At 41.5% G+C, this 21,853-nt stretch overlaps 1 protein-coding gene across 4 annotated transcripts in view; it reads left to right on the top strand.

Annotated features, from left to right (window-relative positions):
* Positions 1-21,853, top strand: part of mtor (mechanistic target of rapamycin kinase) — a 367,630-nt gene that overhangs the window by 262,242 nt on the left and 83,535 nt on the right. For all 4 annotated transcript variants that reach the window (XM_041205820.1, XM_041205819.1, XM_041205818.1 and 1 more), the window contains 3 exons: positions 17,135-17,242; positions 19,466-19,591; positions 20,228-20,359. In XM_041205820.1, the coding sequence (XP_041061754.1) occupies positions 17,135-17,242; positions 19,466-19,591; positions 20,228-20,359 (366 nt within the window). The remainder of the gene's footprint in view (positions 1-17,134; positions 17,243-19,465; positions 19,592-20,227; positions 20,360-21,853) is intronic.

The raw sequence follows: 21,853 nt of genomic DNA, 5'->3' as shown, positions 1-21,853 counted from the left end.
TGTTACATCTGTTAGACATCAAGAGCTGGATTATCTGATTTTTGTCAAGTATCTGATAGGAATAGATTGTGTCCAAATTAATGTTGTTTGTGCGTATTGTAGTTTGTTTAATTTTAATTTAGTTAATGTTCATTGTGATTTTTTTCTCATGAAATTTCCTTCACACAATTGCAGCTATGTAGAAAGCTGAGATAGAAATACCTGTTGAGTGCTTGTTTTAATTAGTGCCATTTGCAGCACTGCACCTGAAGAAATATGTTAAAGGAAATGTTGCCTGTGATGTGTAAGAATTCAAACCAGCACTGATATTATTCCTAATGATAGGAATAACACTTAACTCTTCAAACTGTATCAACAAGTCACACTCAATTTCCACACTGATTCTGAGGTAAGAGGCAATCAGGCTAGTGTGGAGTTTTACAACTAAATTGATACATGAGAATGGGGTTGGAGGGAGAGGGAAAGGCTAAGCCATGAAGGAATTTGTACATAAGAATTTTTTTTAATTTGAGAAATTGAGGAACCGAGCTCCAGTGTAGGTCAGTGAAGATTTGGTGTTGGATAAGATGTAGTTCCAGAGTTTTGGATGAACTGAAGGTAAAGAAAGGAGGTGAGATGGGGGAGAATTTGGATAGTCAAGTCTGAAGGTGACAAAGTTGTGGATGAGAATTTCAGTAGCCGTGGCTGAAATGGGAGCAGAGTCGGAAAATGATGCAGGGATTTGTGTGGAATGTCTTTGTGATGAAATGAGGTTGAATAGGACTTGTAGGTTGCAAACTATCTGATTCAGCCTGAACAGGCAGGGAGAGAAATGGAACTGGTGGCAAGGACTGGGAATTTATAATCTAGATTATCAATTATCAATAACAGATCATAACATTGCGTTGACTCTCTAACTGCAGAACCAGGGGAAAAAAGATTTTTTTTTTAAAAAATAGTAGGTCACCTCAAATCCTAGATTGTTTACTGTGGATTTTCTTGAGCTAAATGCAAATCTTACAATTAATAAACACTACAACTAGTTGAAGGATTAAGTTCTAGAGGAGGAGGATGGAAGTGCCAAGTCTTCAGTGTCATCAGAAGTCAGCAGTTTTCAGATGAATCCTAGCTGAGAGCCAGTTGTAGCTTTGGCCTTCGCCAGCAGTTCCATAAATCTATTAATATTCAATCCCCAAAATAATTGTTGATTAGAAGCATAGAGGTTGCCATTACATTTGTATTACTAAGAATTTCAGTAAGGCAGTCTCACTGGAGTATATATTTTGTAGCAGAAAATGCATAAAGATATATTCTTATATATTCCAATTTAGAAGAGTTAGTGACTTCTTCAGTGAATTATTTTATGTATTTTTTCCTTTTGTAAATTGATTATTTCAAAAACCGTGCCTTTGCTCCCATTGGTATAGGGTTATTATTAAGGGATGGAGAGGTTTGAGAAGACCGTGACAGTGATACTGTAATGCTGGTAATCCAAGGCACACAATTTAAGCTTGAATGTACAAATGTACATCATCTGCTTTTTCTAAGTGATTAGCTTGTTTATGGCTTGGAGAGGTAGACTCAATAAATTTGGGTTCAGTCCCTATCTTTACTTTTTGACAATTTTCTCCCACTTCATTGGTCCTTGTTGGGAAAGATTTCAAGGCTGCCAACAGCTATTAACACTTTTCTTCAATTTACTATTTTTTTTATGAACCTGGATAGTGAATGTTAAGAGGCTATTTTGACTGTCGGTGTCGATGGGTTCACAATTGAGCCCAATTCTGATCCTCACTCCCTTACCACATGAACACACACAGGTTTCTCAGTCAGGATCACTGGATATTGATCAGTATTGGAAATCCCAAATATTTTTTCTGCTTCCTAACCTGTTGCTCTAGCTGACTCAACACAGGCCTAAAGGCTTGTTTTTAAATACTCAGGAATCTTAACAGTGTTAAATGGACTCAGATGACAATAGGTTATTTAAGCCAGTGGTTTTGAAATTTTCTGTGCAAAATCCCTTCATGAAACATTGTCCAACGGAACCAAATCAATATGCCATAGTGGGTGAATACATTCCATATGATAGAAATAACTTAATATCAACCAGAATCCTGACAATGCACATGTCCAACACACTGGCCTAGATCTTGTAGCTGAAATGATGGCAAAGTTGTCAACATTCGCGTCATTACTTAATGAAACTGACAGCAGCTTCTAGCATCCACACACGTGCAGCTAAACATGAAAAGCCAGATGTTGCAGTGATTCCCGCCCTTCCATAAGGTGCACTATTCAAGTCTTGGCAGATGAAAATCTCAGAAATCACTAAATTTAATGTGAACTTTCACATATTACATGGTTAGGCTTGCTGTAAAAACCCTTGAGAAAGGTACCCTTGAATGAGGTCTAATTGAGCTTTTAACAGCATACACAATTATTATTACCTCAACTCCAGCTCCTCACACCCCGCTTTCTGTAAGGACTCCATCCCATTCTCTCAGTTCCTTTTCCTCCGTCGCATCTGTTCTGATGATGCCACTTTCCAAAACAGTTCCTCTGACATGTCTTCCTTCTTCCTTAACTGAGGTTTTCCACCCACAGTGATTGACAGGGCCCTCAACCATGTCTGGCCCATCTCCCGCGCATCCACCCTCACACCTTCCTCTCCCTCCCAGAACCATGATAGGGTTCCCCTTGCCCTCACTTATCACCCCACCAGTCTCCGCATTCAAAGGATCATCCTCCGCCATTTCTGCCAACCCCAGCATGATGCCACCACCAAACACATCTTCCCTTCACCCCCCCCCCTGCGGCTTTCCGCAGGAATCGTTCCCTCTGGAAATCCTGGTCCACTCCTCTTTCTTAAAATAGCTTGTTAAGTATAATATCGATACTGGTGTAAATAATTAATTTCAATAAAGTGTAAAGAGCAGGGATACTAGAATAAATAATTAATAAACTAAATAAAATAAGAAAGCGATGGCAGGACGGGCGATGTGTTGTTGCTGCGGTATGTGGGAATTGCTGGACACCAAGTTGATCTGTAGTAAGTGTTTGCAGCTTGAGGAACTTCAGATTCAAGTTAAGGAGCTGGAGTCTGAGCTGCAGACATTGCACCACACCAGGGAGGGGGAAAGTTACCTGGATGCTTTGCTCCAGGAGGCAGTCACACCCCACAAGTTGGATAATTTGAATTTGGTCTGTGATTAGGGAAGAAAATTCTGAAGGAGATAATCTATCTCCACTTGGAGAGGCAAGGTTTGATCAGGGATAGTCAGCATGGCTTTGTCAGAGAGAGGTCATGCCTAACAAATTTGATTGAATTTTTGAGGAGGTGACCAGGTGCCTAGATGAGAGTAGTGCAGTTGATGTAGTTTATATGGATTTCAGCAAAGCTTTTGATAAGGTCCCACATGGGATACTTATGAAGAAGGCAAATGCACATGGGATACAGGGTATTTTGATAAGGTGGATTCAAAATTGGCTTAGGTGTAGGAGACAGAGGGTGATGACTGGCTTTAGCGACTGGAAGCCAGTGTCCAGTGGTGTACCACAGGGATCTGTGCTGGGTCCCCTATTATTCGTCATTTACATAAACAACATAGATGACATGGGGGGTAGGATTAGTAAGTTTGCAGATGACACAAAGATTGGCTGGGTAGTTAACAGTGAGGTTGAGTGTCTTGGGCAACAGAAAGATATAGACGGGATGGTCAAATAGGCAGATAAGTGGCAGATGGAATTTAACCCTGAAAAGTGTGAGTTGATACACTTTGGAAGGAATAATTTGGCAAGGAAGTATTCAATGAACGGCATGACACTAGGAAGTTCTGAGGAACAAAGGGACATTGGCGTGTGTGTCCATAGATCTCTGAAGGTGGAGGGGCATGTTAGTGGAATGGTGAAAAAAGCATATGGGACACTTGCCTTTACCAATCGAAGCATAGATTACAAAAGTAGGGAGATCATGTTGGAGTTGTATAGAACCTTGGTGAGGCCACAGCTGGAGTACTGTGTGCAGTTCTGGTCACCACATTATAGGAAGGATGTGATTGCACTGGAGGGGCTGCAGAGGAGATTCACCAGGATGTTGCCTGGGATGAAATATTTAAGTTATGAAAAGAGGTTGTATAGACTTAGGTTGTTTTCGTTGGAGCAGAGAAGACTGAGAGGCAACCTGATCGAGGTGTACAAGATTATGAGGGGCATGGACAGGGTGGATAGGGAGCAGCTGTTCCTCTTAGTTAAAGGGGAAGTCATGAGGGGACACAAGTTCAAGGTGAGGGGCAGGAGGTTTTGTGGGGGGATGTGAGGAAAAACTTTTTCACCCAGAGGGTGGTGACGGCCTGAAATGCACTGCCTGGGAGGGTGGTGGAGGCGGGTTGCCTCACATCCTTAAAAAATACCTGGATGAGCACTTGGCACGTCATAACATTCAAGGCTATGGGCCAAGTGCTGATCAATGGGATTAGATAGGTAGGTCAGGTGTTTCTCGTGACGATGGGCTGAAGGGCCTCTCCTGCACTGTGAGATCTTGTGATGGGAAGGTGTGACTGCAGATGAGGCAGGCATGGGGATCCACGGGGTAGTGTTCAAGGAGCTTCGGTCCCTGAAATCGTCCAATGGTTACGAGTTTCTTGCAAGCTGTGTGGAAAAGAGCAGGGACTGCAGGGAGGATGAGCAAACTGTGGTACAGGAAGCCATTCAAGTGGGGCGAGGAAATAGGAACATATGAAGTGGTAGGGAACAGTATAATTAGGGGGAATAGACACGGTTCTCTGCAGCCAAGCGTGAATCCCGAAGGCTGTGTTGCCTGCCCAGTGCCAGGATTAAGGATGACATCTCAGGGCTGGAGAGGAATTTGGAGCGGGAAGGGAGGGATAGAGTTGTCGTTGTCCACGTTGGTACCAATGACGTAGATAGGACTAGAAAGGAGGTTCTGCTGAAAGAATTTGAACAGAAGCTAAATTAAAAAGCAGAACCTCCAAGGTAATAATCTCAGAATTACTACCTGAACCATGGGCAAACTGACATAGGGTAAATAAAGTTAAGGAGTTAAATGCGTGGCTCAAAGATTGGTGTGGGAGGAATGAGTTTCAGTTAATGGGGCACTGCCATCAGTACTGGGGTAAAAGGGAGCTGTTCCAGTGGGATGGGCTTCACTTGAACCATGCTGGGACCAGTGTCCTGGCGAATTGAATAACTATGGCTGTAGAGAGTGCTTTAAACTAAATAGGAGGGTGGGGGGTTCTGGAGACGGGATAAGTACGCTTACAAAGCAGAAGGATAGAGCGGCATTGCAGGGCAGCTACTTAAGTAATGATACCACGAGTGTGACAGGAAGGGACAGAGTGTACAAACATTACAGCAGCAAATAGAGTCAAAGGTGGGGGGGAAATGGTAAAAAGGCACAATTAATGGCTCTTAAAGGCACATCGTATTCAGAACAAAATTAATGAATTAACGGCACAAATAATGATAAATGGGTATGATCTTGCACCCATTACGGCGACATGGTTACAAGGAGATCAAAGCAGGGAATTGAATATTCAGGAGTATGTGACTCTTCGAAAGGACAGGCAGAAAGGAAAGGGTGGTGGGGGAAGCTTTACTAGTACGAGATAGAATAAGTACAATAGCAAGAAATGATCTTGGATCAGAAGATGTGGAATCTATGTGGGTGGAGGTAAGAAATAACAAGGGGGAGAAGTCACTGGTGGGAGTAGTCTATAAACCCCCTAACAGTAGCAATGCTGTACGGCAGAGAATAAATTAGGAAATAATGAGGACATGTAAAAAAGGCAGTACATTAATCATGGGGTGACTTTAATCTCCATGTAGATTAGGAAAAACAAATTGGCAGAGGTAGCCAAAAGCAAGAATTCATAGAGTATATTCAGGGCAGTTTCCTAGAACAATATGTTGTGGATCCAACCAGAGATCAGGCTATTTTGAATCTGGTAATGTGTAATGAGGCAGGTTTAATAAATGATCTCAAAGTAAAAGATCCCCTAGGAAACAATGACCATAACATGGTGGAACTTAGCATTCGGTTTGAGAATGAGAAACTTAGTTCGGAAATATCGGTGCTAAACTTAAATGAGGGTAATTACAAAGGAACTGGGAAAGGAGTTTAGCAGAAAAGACGGTTGATGAACAATGGCAGAGGTTTAAGAAAATAGTTCGTAACTCACAACAAGGATATACCCCAGTGAGGAAGAAAGATTGTAGGAAGGGGCTAAACCAACCATGGTTAACCAAGGAAGTTAAGGATTGTATCAAAGTGAAAGAAAAAACATACAATGTGGCAAAGATTAGTGATAAGTCAGATGATTGGGAAAGTTTTAAAAACCAACAGAAAATGACCAAAAAATAATGAAGAGGGAGAAAATAAACTTTTAGGGTAAACTAGCAAATAGTATAAAATAGGACAGTAAGAAATTCTCTTGATATATAACAAGGAAGAGAGAGGCCAAAGTCAGTATAGGCCCCTTAGAAAATGAGGCTGGGGAAATAATAATGGGGAACCAGGAGATGGCAGAGGAGTTGATTAAATACTTTGCCTCAGTCCTCATGGTAGAAGACACTGAAAACATACCAAAGGTACTAAATAATCATGGGGCAAAAGTAGGGAAAGAAGTAAATACAATAACTATCACTAGAGGAAAAGTACTAGGGAAACTAATGGGGCTAAAGGCCTATACGTCACCTGGACCTGATGGGTTGCATCCTAGGATATTAAGGGAAATAACTGCAGAGATAGTGGATGCACGGGTAGTATTCTTCCAAGAGCCCTTAGATTCTGGAGAGGTCCCAGAGGATTGGAAAACTGCCAATGTAACGCCCTTATTCAAAAAGGGAGGGAGACAAAAAAACAGGTAACTATAGGCCTGTTAGCCAACATCTGAAATTGGGAAAATGTTGGAGTCAATTATAAAGGATCTAATAACAAAGCATTTAGAAATGCATAATCTAATCAAGCAGAGTCAGCATGGCTTCATGAAGGGGAAATCATGTCTGACAAATTTATTAGAATTCTTTGAGGAGGTAACAAGCAAGATAAGAAAGGGAAATCAGTAGATGTAATATATTTGGATTTCCAAAAGGCGTTCGATAAGGTACTACACATAAGGCTACTTAATAAGATAAGAGCCCATGGTGTTGAGGCAGTATGGATAGAGAACTGGCTAATTAATAGAAGACAGAGAGTTGAGATACAGGAGGCATTTTCTGGATGGCAACCTGTAACTAGTGGAGTGCCACAGGCATCAGTGCTGGGGCCACAATTATTTACAATGTATACTAATGACTTGGAAGAGGGAAATCATATACTATCACCAAGTTTGCGGATGACACAAAAATAGGTGGGAAGACAAGTGGTGAGGATGACACAAAGAGTCTACAGATGGATATAGACAGGTTACATGAGTGGGCAAAAATTTAGCAGATGGAATAAATTGTGGGAAAATGTGATGTTATGCACTTTAGCAGAAAGAATAGAGGAGCTAAATATTATTTAAATGGAGAAAGACTGAAGAAAGCTGCAGCACAGAGGGATTTCGGGGTGCTCGTGCATGAATCCCAAAAAGCTAGCATACAAGTTCAGCAGGTAATAGGGAAGGCAAATGGAATGTTGGCCTTTATTTCAAAGGGAATGGAGCATAAAAATAGGGAAGCCTTGCTAAAACTATACAAGGCACTAGTTAGACCACACCTAGAATACTGTGAACAGTTTTGGTCCCCTTTTCTAAGGAAAGATATACTGGCATTGGAGGCAGACCAGAGGAGGTACACTAGATTGATCATGGGGATGGAAGGATTTTATTATGAGGAGAGGTTGAGTCGGATTGGCCTGTACTTATTGGAGTTTAGAAGAATGAGAGGCGACCTTATTGAAGCATATAAGATTCTTAGGGGGCTTAACAGGGTGGATGCTGAGAGGTTGTTTTCCCTTGTGGGAGAGTCTAGGACCAGAGGGCATATTCTAAGAGTAAGGGGCCGCCCACTTAAAACAGAGATGAGGAGGAATTTCTTCTCTCAGGGTAGTGAATCTGTGGAATTCTTTACCGCAGAGGTCTGTTGAGGCTGAGTTGTTAAGTATATTCAAGGCTGAAATAGACAGATTTTTAATCAGTAAGAGAATCAAGGGTTATGGGGAAAAGGCAGGAAAATGGAGTTGAGGATTATCAGATCAGCCACGATCTAACTGAATGGCAGAGCAGACTCGATGGGCCAAATGGCCTACTTCTGCTCCTGTGTCTTATGGTCTTAACCCATGTATTTTACTTCCTCTTTTGCTTTCCATGAGAACTTTTCAGTATGATTGGTTGTTTAGCTAGATGACGTCAGTGTTGCTGGATGCCAGAGACCCCCTGGAGTTGATGCTGGAATGAAACTAACACTGCGAAAGGTGCATTCCACATCAGAGATTGCTAGATCTTTGTGGGCAGCTTTCATCAAGATCAGCGGTGAGTGCCGTCACTTCGCCGCTGATCGCATATCCAACCAATCATTTTAAAACATTTCTCATTTATTGAGATGTATTTGCATACTTTCATTTACAAAGGTCCCACGCAACAATGTAAGCCCCATCCCCCATACACAGAAACGTGACATCGCATTGTTACCGATTTTGGGTCTGCCTTTGACATCTCGATATCAGCATGACCATTTCCAGAAACAGGACACCTGTGCCTATACTGTCCAATATTTAATCATACAAAAGCATCACTTGACAGATGTAACAATTATAATATGAACTGGATTTTTAAAAATTCATTCATAGGTTAGGGGTGTTGCTGAGGAGGTCAAGATTTATTGCTCTTGAGAAGGTGATGAGAATTGGCTTCTTGAACATATGTGCATTTGTGTGGTTTAAGTACACTCAGTGCTATTAGGGAGGGAGTTCCAGGATTTTGACGCAGCGACAGTGAAGAAATTATGGTACAGTTTCAAGTCAGAATACTGTGTGACTTGAGAACTTGCTGGTGGTCCCCTGTGCCTTGTTCTTCTGGGTGGTAGAAACTGCATGTTTGGCCGATGCCTTTGAAACAGCCTTGGTGGGTTGCTGCAGTGCGCCTTGTAGATGGTACGCATTGCTGGTGGTGGATGGGATCAGTCAAACAATCCTGAATGGTGTTAAGCTTTGTGAGTTAGGACTATTTTATCACACTTCTGACTTCACAGAAGAGGCCCTTCAGCCCATCGAGTCTGCAACGACATGTGAGAAACACCTGACCTACCTACCTAATCCCATTTACCAGCACAAAAACAGAATTACCTGGAAAAACTCGGCAGATCTGGCAGCATCGGCGGAGAAGAACAAAGTTGACGTTTTGAATCCTCATGACCCTTCAACAGAACTGAGTAAAAATAGGAGAGGGATGAAATATAAGCTGGTTTAAGGTGAGGGGGGTGGGGGAAGAGAAGTGGGGGGGGGTGGTTATAGGGACAAGCAAGCAGTGATAGGAGCAGATAATCAAAAGATGTCACAGACAAAAGAACAAAGAGGTGTTGAAGCTGGTGATATTATCTAAAAGAATGTGCTAATTAAGAATGGATGGCAGGACACGCAAGGTACAGCTCCAGTGGGGGTGGGGTGAAATAAGACTAACAGGGCATAAAAGGTATAGATTGAAAAATAATGATTTATAAGTTTATAATCAAAAATAATAGGTGGGAAAAGAAAAATCTATATAAATTATTGGAAAAAACAAAAGGAAGGGGTAAGAAATGGAAAGGGGGTGGGGATGGAGGAGGGAGTTCAAGATCTAAAGTTGTTGAATTCAATATTCAGTCCGGAAGGCTGTAAGGTGCCTAGTCGGAAGATGAAGTGCTGTTCCTCCAGTTTGCGTAGAACTTCACTGGAACAATACAGCAAGCCAAGGACAGACATATGGGCAAGAGAGCAGGGTGGAGTGTTAAAATGGCAAGCGACAGGGAAGTTTGGGTCATTCTTACGGACAGACTGAAGGTGTTCTGCAAAGTGGTCGCCCAGTTTGCATTTGGTCTCTCCAATGTAGAGGAGACAGCATTGGGAGCAACGAATGCAGTAGACTAAGTTGGGGGAAATGCAAGTGAAATGCTGCTTCACTTGAAAGGAGTGTTTGGGCCCTTGGACGGTGAGGAGAGAGGAAGTGAAGGGGCAGGTATTGCATCTTTTGCGTATGCATGGGGAGCTGCCGTAGGTGGGTGTTGAGGAGTAGGGGGTGATGGAGGAGTGGACCGGGGTGTCCCGGAGGGAACAATCCCTACGGAATGCCACTGAGAGGGTGAAGGGAAGATGTGTTTGGTGGTGGCATCATGCTGGAGTTGGCGGAAATGGCGGAGGATGATCCTTTGAATGCGGCAGCTGGTGGAGTGATAAGTGAGGACAAGGGTGACCATCATGTTTCTGGGAGGAAGGAGAAGGCGTGAGGGCGGATGCACGGGAGATGGGCCGGACACGGTTGAGGGCCCTGTCAACGACCGTGGGTGGAAAACCTCGGTTAAGGAAGAAGGACGACATGTTAGAGGAACTGTTTTTGAAGGTAGCATCATCAGAACAGATGCGATGGAGGCGAAGGAACTGAGAGAATGGGATGGTGTCCTTACAGGAAGCAGGGTGTGAGGAGCTGTAGTCGAGGTAGCTGTGGGAGTCGGTAGGCTTGTAATGGATATTGGTGGACAGTCTATCACCAGAAAACCACACCCTCACACCCCGCTTCCTATAAGGACTCCATCCCATTCTCTCAGTTCCTTCGTCTCTGTCGCATCTGTTCCGATGATGCTACCTTCAAAAACAGTTCCTCTGACATGTCCTCCTTCTTCCTTAACCGAGGTTTTCCACCCACGATGGTTGACAGGGCCCTCAATCGTGTCCGGCCCATCTCCCGCAGCATTCCGTAGGGATCGTTCCCTCCGGGACACCCGGTCCATTCCTCCGTCACCCCCTACTCCTCAACCCCCACCTAGGGCACCTCCCCATGCATATGCAAAAGATGCAACACCTGCCCCTTCACTTCCTCTCTCCTCACCGTCCAAGGGCCCAAACACTCCTTTCAAGTGAAGCAGCATTTCACCTGCATTTCCCCCAACTTAGTCTACTGCATTCATTGCTCCCAATGCGGTCTCCTCTACATTGGAGAGACCAAACGCAAACTGGGCGACCGCTTTGTAGGACACCTTCGGTCTGTTCGCAAGAATGACCCAAACCTCCCTGTCGCTTGCCATTTTAACACTCCACCCTGCTCTCTTGCCCACATGTCTGTCCTTGGCTTGCTGCATTGTTCCAGAGAAGCTCAACGCAAATTGGAGGAACAGCACCTCATCTTCCGACTAGCCACTTTACAGCCTTCCGGACTGAATATTGAATTCAACAACTTTAGATCTTGAACTCCCTCCTCCATCCCCACCCCCTTTCCATTTCTTACTCCTCCTTTTTGTTTTTTCCAATAATTTATATAGATTTTTCTTTTCCCACCTATTTCCATTATTTTTAAATCTATACCTTTTATGCCCTGTTAGTCTTATTTCACCCCACCCCCACTAGAGCTGTACCTTGCGTGTCCTGCCATCCATTCTTAATTAGCACATTCTTTTAGATAATATCACCACCTTCAACACCTCTTTGTTCTTTTGTCTGTGACATCTTTTGATTATCTGCTCCTATCACTGCTTGCTTGTCCCTATAACCACCACCCCACCAGTCCCCCCCCCACCTTAAACCAGCTTATATTTCACCCCTCTCCTATTTTTACTCAGTTCTGTTGAAGGGTCATGAGGACTCGAAACGTCGACTTTGTTCTTCTCCGTCGATGCTGCCAGATCTGCCAAGTTTTTCCAGGTAATTCTGTTTTTGTTTTTGTTTTGGATTTCCAGCATCCGCAGTTTTTTTGTTTTTAACCCATTTACCAGCACTTGGCCCATAGCCTTGAATGCTATGATTGCCAAGTGCTCATCCAGGTACTTTTTAAAGGATGTGAGGCAACCCGCCTCCATCACCCTCCCAGGCAGTGCATTCCAGACTGTCACCACCCTCTGGGTAAAAAAAGTTTTTCCTCACATCCCCCCTAAACCTCTTGCCCCTCACCTTGAACTTATGTCCCCTTGTGACTGACCCATCAACTAAGGGGAACAGCTGCTCCCTATTCACCCTGTCCATGTCTCTCATAATCTTGTTCACTTCAATCAGGTCGTCCCTCAGTCTTCTCTGCTCCAACGAAAACAACCCAAGTCTATCCAACTTCTCTTCATAACTTAAATGTTTCATCCCAGGCAGCATCCTGGTGAATCTCCTCTGCACCCCCTCCAGTGCAATCACATCTTGTGCCATGCAGGTGGTGGACATCCTTAGAGGAGTCAAGTTGTGAGATATCACAGAATTTCCCACTTGTGACCTGCTCTAGTAGTCACACGTTTATGTGGCTAGTCCCCAGTTAAGTTTCTGGTCAATGGTAATCCCCATGATGTTGATGGGGGTTCAGTGATGGTAATGACATTGAATGTCAAGAAAAAATGGTTAGTTTCTCTCACTTTGGACATGGCGATTGCCTTGCACTTGTGTGGGGTACATTTACATGTCACTTAACAGCCGAAGCCTAAATGTTGTCCATGTCCTTGCTCCATACAAACATCAATATCTGAGGCAATGTACACTTGGTAATCATTAGCAAATATTCCCTTTTCTGACCTTATAATGGAGGGAAGTTCATTGATGAAGCAACTGAAGATGCTTAGACATAGAACACTGCCCTGAAGAACTCCTGCAATAACATCCTGGGGCTGGGATGATTGGCCTCCAACAGCCACAACCACCTTCCTTTGTGCTAGGAATGATTCAAGCCATTGGAGCGTTTTCTCCCTTATTCCCACTGAATTTTACTAGGACTCTTTGATGCCACAGTAGGTCAAATTCTGCCTCGGTGTCAAGGGTAGCCACTTTCACCTTACCTTTTGAATTCGGCCCTTTGGACCAAGGCTGCAATGAAGTCTGGAGCCGAATGGTACTGACAGAACCTAAATGAAGCATCAAAGTTATTAATGAGTAAGTGTTGCTCGATATCATTGTCAGTGACACCTTACATTCCTTTGCTGATGATTGTGTAGACTAATGGGGCAGTATTTGACCAGATTGAATTTGTCCTGCTTTTTGTGGACAGGATATATCTGGGCAATTTCTACGTTGCCAGGTAGGTATCAGTGTTGTAGCTGTACTAGAGCTGGGTGTGTGGCTAGCTCTCGAGCACAGATCTTCAGCACCACAGCTGGGATGTTTTTGGGGTCCATAGCCTTTGCTCTATCCAATGTGTTTAGCTATTTCTGGAGTTAATCAAATTGGCTGTAAACTGGCATCTGAGTCATGAGACCTTTAGGAGGAGGCAGATATAGATTATCCACTTGGCACTTCTGGCTGAAGACAGCTGCAAGCACTTCAGCTCAGCTTTGTCTTTTGTGCTGATGTGCTGGGCTCTGCCCTCATTGAGGATGGGGTTGTTTGTTTAGACTCCTTATCCACACCTGGATATGGCAGGACTGCAGAGCTTTGATCTAATCTGTTGGTTGTGAAATCGCTTAGCTATGTCTTTTGCACTCATTGTTCAATCTTTGCAAGTTGAACTGATTCATTTTTTAAGGACAATTGCTGATCCATAAAACATTTTATTTTGCAGTTATTACGTGAACAAATATAAAACAGTTCTTGTAATTTTAATTATCTATTAATTGATTCTGTTTCAAACCTAACAACAAAAACTGAAATGTGTCACACTAACCCTAATTAAGTGACTTGCTTAACTTTTTCTGGTCATCATATTGCTGTATTTGACTGGCCAAAATGATTTGCTAAGGTTCCTCTTTTATTTTGTTAATTTGGGCTGCAGGAAGCAGGGAGTCTGCCCCATTCAACTTCTTCCTTGTTGAGTTCGGTCATCCATTCTTGTTCAGGAGAACTTTCAAAATAGACAGCTAACTTCTACCCTCCGTCTTCACCCCCAGTGCCACTTGAATGGATTTTGGCATATCCTGGTTAGGGGACATACTGCTTTTGTACTGGTAGTTTCTGTAAACAGATTATATTGGTCAATTAGTTGGTTAACCCTATGCAGCAGAAGGGTTTTAAGGATTCCATAGCCCATCAATGAGAGGAGTCTGACACACACTGACTGGACACAAGTATTGTGTTGGATGACAACCCAGAATTTTGTGCTGGAGCTCCAGTCTCCACTGGCCAGGGCCGCCTAAAGCAGGATTGGAACTTTACGCCTACTGGCTCAGAGGCAGAAATGCTAACATTAAGCCAGTTGCTCACTTCTCCCCCACTTGCCAATGATGGCTTCAAATGAATAGCGACTAATTGTAAAATGTCAATGGGTTAGAAACTCTTTTAATACAAAATTGAATGTCTCCCTTGGTCACAGTATAAGAAAATCATGAGGATAATGTAGTTTCAAGAGTTAATCATCTCCTGTCAAAAAGCAAAGCATGCAATTTCAATTCAATTTTTCAGAGTTGGATGCCAGTAAGGAAATTAGGTTTAAATTGAACCATTTTGGTCTCCAGTGAATATAGAAAAAAGGACAGGAATATCATAATAACATTGGTAGACAAGAACATTCTTTTTATTTTATTCAAAGAAATGTGAACTACTCCAAACCCCCTTGAGGAGAGCTAACCGAAGTATGGAAAGTAATAAAGAAGAAAAACGGTCTCAAGGAAGAAATATAAATCCATTGTAAACAGATATAAGCGGACAGCATGGGTTTCATCTGATGCAAGGGTTATGGGAATTTCATCAAGTTTTAATCCCATTTTTGTGTCTCTGCTCAATTTGGTGGCTTATTGCGAAATTTTGTAATGCAAACTGGAACTTTTCCTCATTTTTGTATTTGCTAATTATCAACATAATATGGGAAAATAACATTTAAAAAATACCTGTCATAGATTATCATGCATCAAAGCAGTGGCTTTGATTCTTTAGTTTCTGCCATACAGACAGCTATGGGATCAGCAATATTTGTGCACAAAATATAATTCTCAATTAAAACTACACAATGATGTACCTGGGAGAAGAATCCTAATTGTTTTTGTATTGACAGATGCATTTGTTAATATTGTGCATTTATTTAAAATTAATTTCAATTCATTTCACACTAATTTTAAGGAATTGAGTTTAAAAAATCAAATATACATTTGCAGCCAATAGCAACAAATGACAGATTTGCCAACTTGACTTCTACTTTCACCCCTGAATGAGAAAGCTAAGAGTCAAACCCCACTTCCCAACTTAAGCACATATCTAGGCTTATTGACTTTCACGTAAGACCTTAAAGTAAGGACATGTTCTTGTGGGTAAAGCAAGATCCTGTGGTACTTTCTGAAGAAAAGAGAGTTCTTCCAGTCACCTGGCCAACATTCCTTCCTTTGACTGATGAACTGATTTTTCAGCTCATTTACTGCTTGTGTAGTCTTGCCACGTACAGATTGGCTGCTGCATTGGACGACATTAAAAGTGACCGTGCTTCAAAAATGAAGTTGGATATTCAGCACTTTTTGACATCTTTGAGTAATGATTGGGTACAATATAAATGGCAATTTTTTTACCCTCACCAGTGAGGGAGGGGCAATTAAAAGCACCAGTTAATCATCAAAACAAGTGATTATTGCTGTCTGGGAACTTGCAGCATGCATCTTAGCTGCCATGTTCATCTGCAAAATAACAGTAACTGCATTTCGGAAAGTAATTAAATGCTTTGTGACATTCTGAGTAGGTGACAACTGGACTTATTTTGTAGTCATTTTATTATAGTAATCACGTGTGGATTGACATCATGGTGCATGGAGCATATAGCATGCCTTTTTCATTATAAGTGATTTTCTTTCTCTTGGTAATTTTTTCCTTTCCTGAAGGCATTCAGTCTTCATGTGTACCTCTGCAGTAAGTTTAGGCAAACTGTTTGCTCATCACAGCCCGTTATCATCCAGTGTACAAATGTTTCTAATTGGGTAATGATCAGGAGCAAAAGCCCTGGAACAATAACAAAAACAGGATTACCTGGAAAAACTCAGCAGGTCTGGCAGCATCGGCAGAGAAGAAAAGAGTTGACGTTTCTCGAAATGTCAACTCTTTTCTTCTCTGCCGATGCTGCCAGACCTGCTGAGTTTTTCCAGGTAATTCTGTTTTTGTTTTTGGATTTCCAGCGTCCGCAGTTTTTTTGTTTTTATTTTTGTTTTTAGCCCTGGAACAATAGCTACCATCAAGTAGGAAAATGCAAGTTAATTAGTGTAGGGCAAGCTCTCTCTAAAAGGAATGATCAGTTAGTTCATCCATTTTTAGTGGCTAATGGCAAAATGTTGAGCAGGGTATTGGAAGAATTCCCTTCTCTTCCTCAAAGCGTGTCTTGGGATTTTTATTGTCTAACTGAAATACCTGAACAGGCAAAGGCATTGGGGCCAGTTGTGACATGGAGCAGAGCTCAGCTAACTCTACTATTTTCATTATTCTGCCATTATTTTTGCACTGTCATCAATGATGGCATCCATGGCACTAATCTAAATGTGTTGTTTTTTTTTAAAGTATAATATCTAACATTGGCAGCTATTGGAAACGTTTTGCCCCAGTTCTTCAGTAGCAACAATAGAACTCATACTTCAGTGAATAGATGTATAATATTTTTGAACTTTTGGTTCTGTTTTTGTCACATAAGTTCTGAAGGCCCAGGAAAAAATAAATAAACCTGACCACAGTGCTTGCATCAATTTTAAAAGACAGATGGATACATTTGGCAGAAGGTTGTTGGAATGTGGCATAAAAACTTACTCTCTGATATTTTGAGATTAACCCAATGGGTGGACTTGATCCTATATGTTCCTTAAGAGAAGGAGATGGGTTAATTAACTTTGCCTGTTTAATCTGTTGTATAATCATGGTCTACTTGTCGGTTACCTTAGAAAGTTGGAGAGCGCTTCGGCCATATTTTTCCTGAAATTGGCCATTTTTAAAATTCTTCGCTCAGGAGCTAATATTACTGTTAATGGGTGAAGGTATTGTACAGAGTTTTATCATCTAATGCATAGAATGAGTGCCGTGACCTTGATTCATTTCACTTCTTATATGCTGACAAATTGTGAACAGTAAAACATAAGCAGTAAATGTTGAGTCCTTGTTCTTTAGGCCATGGTCTCCTGTCAGATGCTGTCAGAACTGGAAGAAGTAATCCAATACAAGCTGGTTCCAGAGCGCAGGGAGATCATCAGACAAACCTGGTGGGAACGACTTCAGGCAAGTTAACATTTATTCCAATATCTTTTGGCAAGCAATCAGAGACGAGGTATGCATTTACCGTTCGACCAGTTGATCATTTTGTGGAGCTACCTTGGCTGTCCAGGAAGAGTCAGTGGATATCAGTCAGGAGTAGGAGCCCATGATTATTTTTCATTTTACACAAGGAACATAAATACTGGCTGGCAGATTAGTCATGAGCCAAGCATTATTGCAGAAATATTGGGCTGGATTTTGCCCTCCTCCATCAGTGGGTTTGCAGGCAAGGGCTACTTAAAACCCAGTGGTTGGCTTTCCCGCCACTTACCCACCCATCCCTGACCTGACCTGTCTGAAATTTTACTGAGGGGCTGCGGAGGTGTTGGGCGGCTTGCCCACCCTTGGGCCTAATGAAACCCTTAAGTAGCCAAGTAATGGCTATTTAAAGGCTTCATCTCGCCGCCACCAGTATTTTACCTGTGGCAGTGGGAGACCCAGCAGCTTTATCTGTGCGAATGGTGTCGGGCAGAGGGGTGAACCTCTATTGCGAGCCTTCTGAGTCCATCAGATACACCCTGCTTTAACCCTTATCCCTTGCCTCCTGAACACACCCCTGCCTCTACCCCTTCACCTCCTTTGCCGATCTTGAACCCTGAATTTACCTGGGTTCCTCGGCATTGTGAGACTGCCTGTAGTCCCAACGGTGGCCAGTGCTCCCACTGATGCTGCAGGGACTACAGAGCTGTCTGCCAATCCAATCGGCCGGCAGCTCTCTTAAGGTGGGCTTCCTCTCAAGATAGGGCCAGAAGTCTTGCCTTAAAGTAATTAACACTGCTCCCAGCATTAAATTGCTGCAGGACAGTCATCAGGATCGTGGCCAGACATCCCACTCCCCAACCTTTTAGCTGGTGGGGGGTGGGGAATCGAGGTGCCTGTAAAATCTGTATTGATACAGAAACTTACATTTTCTGCTTCAGAAGTAGTACTTCTATTTTTTTCAGCTCGTGTGGATAATTGAGATTTGCTTTCAAAAACGGATAAGATGCCATTGCATATTCTTAACTTTAATGCCGGAACTCTTCTCTACAAATCTGTAAATCTAGTACAGTCATTTTCAGAAGCCACCAGCTATATTTAGTTTTCAAACTCTGCTTTTTAAAAAAAGACCTATGTCCCCTATAGGGTTTATTTTGCATTATTTGTAAGATTCAAAGCTTTTCCATACACAGCTTCAAGGCCAGGATCATTTCAATTTGTTTTTTCTGGTGTATATTTGAAGGAAAGCAGAAGTATGTTGAGACAAGTGCCCCATTTTATGTTAAACAAAATTTGTGAAACTTCTTTTTAAGACAACATTCAAGTTTCGTTTACATATTCCAGACTCTGCAAGTAAAAATATGCTGGACATTTGAAGCTGTTTTTAATTCATGACTTTTACAATCAAGTGATTATATGCCCAATTACTGGCTGCATCTGAAGATGAATAGACCAAATAATCCCTTATTTCATAAATCATAGCTTTTAAGGTTTTAATTTAGTTTTATAGGAGTGTGTTTTTCCAATTTGTTTTTTATTTTATCCATTCATTGGCCACTGACATTGGCAGGCACAGCCCAATGATGTAAGCCAGATCAGATGGTGTTGTATGCACTAATAATGAGATCTTTGGTTGTGTTTCTATATCACACTGCCAAGTCAATGATTTAATGTTTCTTTTCTCCCCCCACTTTCTACTCTTCTCTCATAAAGGCATTAACCCATGCTGAGACGCATTTCTAAATTGCTGGCAGCTCTCTGGTACTGCATTCAACTGGCAATTCTTCATGTGTAAGCTAGACAGTATTAGCAGGTTATTTTACTTCATGTGTAGCTCCCATAGCTGAGTCCAGTGCTGTTCACACTTGACATCAACATATCCATATTTTCCAGCTGGTGATAGCTATCCAGAGTGGGAACTGGAACTGATTTTTCCCCTCTTCTGTTGTCTCGACTGAAATCAGCTAACCTAGTTTAAACAAAAGGGAGGAGTTTGACTCATTTTGTGCTTAATGCCACCACCATGTGACAAAAAGTCATAAGGACTTGAAACACTAACTCTGTTTCTCTCTCCACAGATGCTTCCAGACCTGCTGAGTTTTTCCAGCTTTTTCTGTTTTTATTTCAGATTTCCAGCATCGGAGTATTTTGCTTTTATCAGATTGTAAACACTTGTTCACCTCTAATTTTCTCTGATTTCCTCCACAGGGATGCCAGCAGGTAGTAGAAGACTGGCAACGAATCCTAATGGTTCGCTCCCTTGTCATTGGCCCACATGAAGATATGAGGACTTGGTTAAAGTATGCAAGTCTCTGTGGCAAGAACGGACGTTTGGTAAGAAGACACAGGAGGAAATGCAGTTTCGGGACTTTATCAACTTCACTTATGGTTTAACTTTTGAGTTATGAAATTACTTTGTTTTTGACAGTGATAAAAGTATGATCCAATTACTTCATGAGTGAACAGACTAACTATAAAGTCATGACTTTTGTTTTAAAAACAACACTACCACAGTTCATAAAATGTTCCTTCATAAAATTTTCATTAAGAATCAATCTCCAATGAAATCGCACACAGGAATAGAAGACCAAATGAAAAGGGTTATTCGAGGGCTGGAGATAATTTAACCATGGTGTGCAAGCGCAGTTCTGTCCCATTTATCCATTCCAATCTTATTTTTATACCTGCATTATAAATTCTTCCACTTTATAATATGTACTTTGTAAACATGGCTCGCTGTAACTACACACTGCAGTTCCTGAACTAACATGAAGTTGTGAATAGAACATGAGACGTTTGCACTGGCAGTTTCCAACATAAATGTAGACATGAAAACTTATATTGGGAAAAGTTGACAGGAAATGTGTGAAGACACAAAATATAAATATAGAAAAATAATAAGTGAAACTTTGTTACTTTTTCTGGGATTATTTTTCAAATATGCTCTGTATACAACTGCTCTGTTTTTAGGCCCTGGCTCATAAGACCCTGGTACAGCTGCTTGGCGTAGATCCTTCAAAGCACCTTGATCAGCCGTTGTCAACCGTTCACCCCCATGTCACCTATGCTTATATGAAGTACATGTGGAAGAGTGCCCGCAAGGTAGGTTCCAACTCATAGTGTATTGCATAGGAATTATAGCCTGCAGTTAGTTATCATGAGTTAATAGGCTTAATGTCACTTCTTCTTAAAGGAATAGTTCTAAATCATTGTATTTTATGATTAGAGAAATATTAAATACATAGCATAGATAAGATAAAATAAGATGAAATACATAGGACCGCAGATACGAACTAGTGGAAAATAACTTAGGAGCAGGAGTCAGAAGGAACTGCTCAGCTGAAAAAAATGATGATTGTAATAAGCTGCAAGGTACAACTTCAGTGTGTTCGGCGATTCAAAAGAATCAGATGGTAGGCTGAGGGAGTTAAAATAATGGAAGGTGAAGCTTAATTGGGCCCAACGGCTTTTTCTCATAATGTTTCTTATATTTTGGAAAAAAAATTGTTCAATATTCTGTTCCTTTCCTGTTAAGTTAGCTGCAGAATTTGTGTTGTATGAAATGACTTCTTTAGCTATTTTATCCTGATGACTATGTTGAGATAAATTACTTCTTGCACAACACTTTAAATATACTGTAACTAATTTGTGTTACTTGTGTCATATCTTTTCAATTCCAACTAAATGTGATTTATAAGTTTAAGACTTCTGATGCCAATAGTTATTGCTACCTGTCCAGGTCTCCAGCTTCATTCTGTAGTGGCTTCTTACTGTAACACTTTTAACATTTTCTGGGCCACATTTCAATAGCATCCTTTCTAGTTGTGAGATTATTACTCTCACTACAGTATTTCATTCTTTTATTTTTGTACTTTAGTAACTGAGCAATTGATTGTCTCTATTAAGGAACTTATTCTTCCACTCACAATGACCATCTTAAACACATGTTTTTTCTCAGATCAACAGCAGTGTAGTGCTTTCCCTGGATCATGTTTCAGTTCAAGCAGCAGGATCACAGTCATTGCCTCATAAGAGAATAATTGTTCTCCCGTCCCGACAGACAGACATGTATAGTATACACGCGCACATATTATCAACATTACCTTTCCTCCATTTTTGTTCCTTAGAACTGAACAGCCAAGTTCAGTAATGAAAGAAATTTGAAAAAGACAATTGCAATTGACTGGTACAGATGGTATTATCATTGGACTGAAACTCAATTTTTTTTTAAATAGTGTTCTGGTGAAAAAAGATCATTTTTATTTTTGCCTAGTCTGTATGGCAGCAAGGCAATTAGCATGGCAACATTGAGGAGCTAAATCAGCACAAGAACAAGTTTTCTAATTATGTAACACTCATAACTCTGGTGTGGTTAATTTGCTACATTGAATTCCCTCTTATAGTTTTTTTTCATAATTACATGTTGCAACTGTTTACCCAATAAGCTACAGATAAATGTCCAGTGACAAACCACCCAATGACGGTTCGGTGTTGCCAGAAGGCTATCCAATCAGTCAGTGTGAACATTTACCCTGCACCTGAGCAAACTGTCCTAATCACGTTTACCTACTTTGTTCCCGTATCCCTTAATTCTGG

This window comes from Carcharodon carcharias, chromosome 15, assembly GCF_017639515.1.
Source record: "Carcharodon carcharias isolate sCarCar2 chromosome 15, sCarCar2.pri, whole genome shotgun sequence".
NCBI classification, from domain to species: Eukaryota; Metazoa; Chordata; class Chondrichthyes; order Lamniformes; family Lamnidae; genus Carcharodon; species Carcharodon carcharias.
Note: the sequence above shows the minus strand (reverse complement) of the source record. Positions and strands in the feature narration are given on the sequence as shown.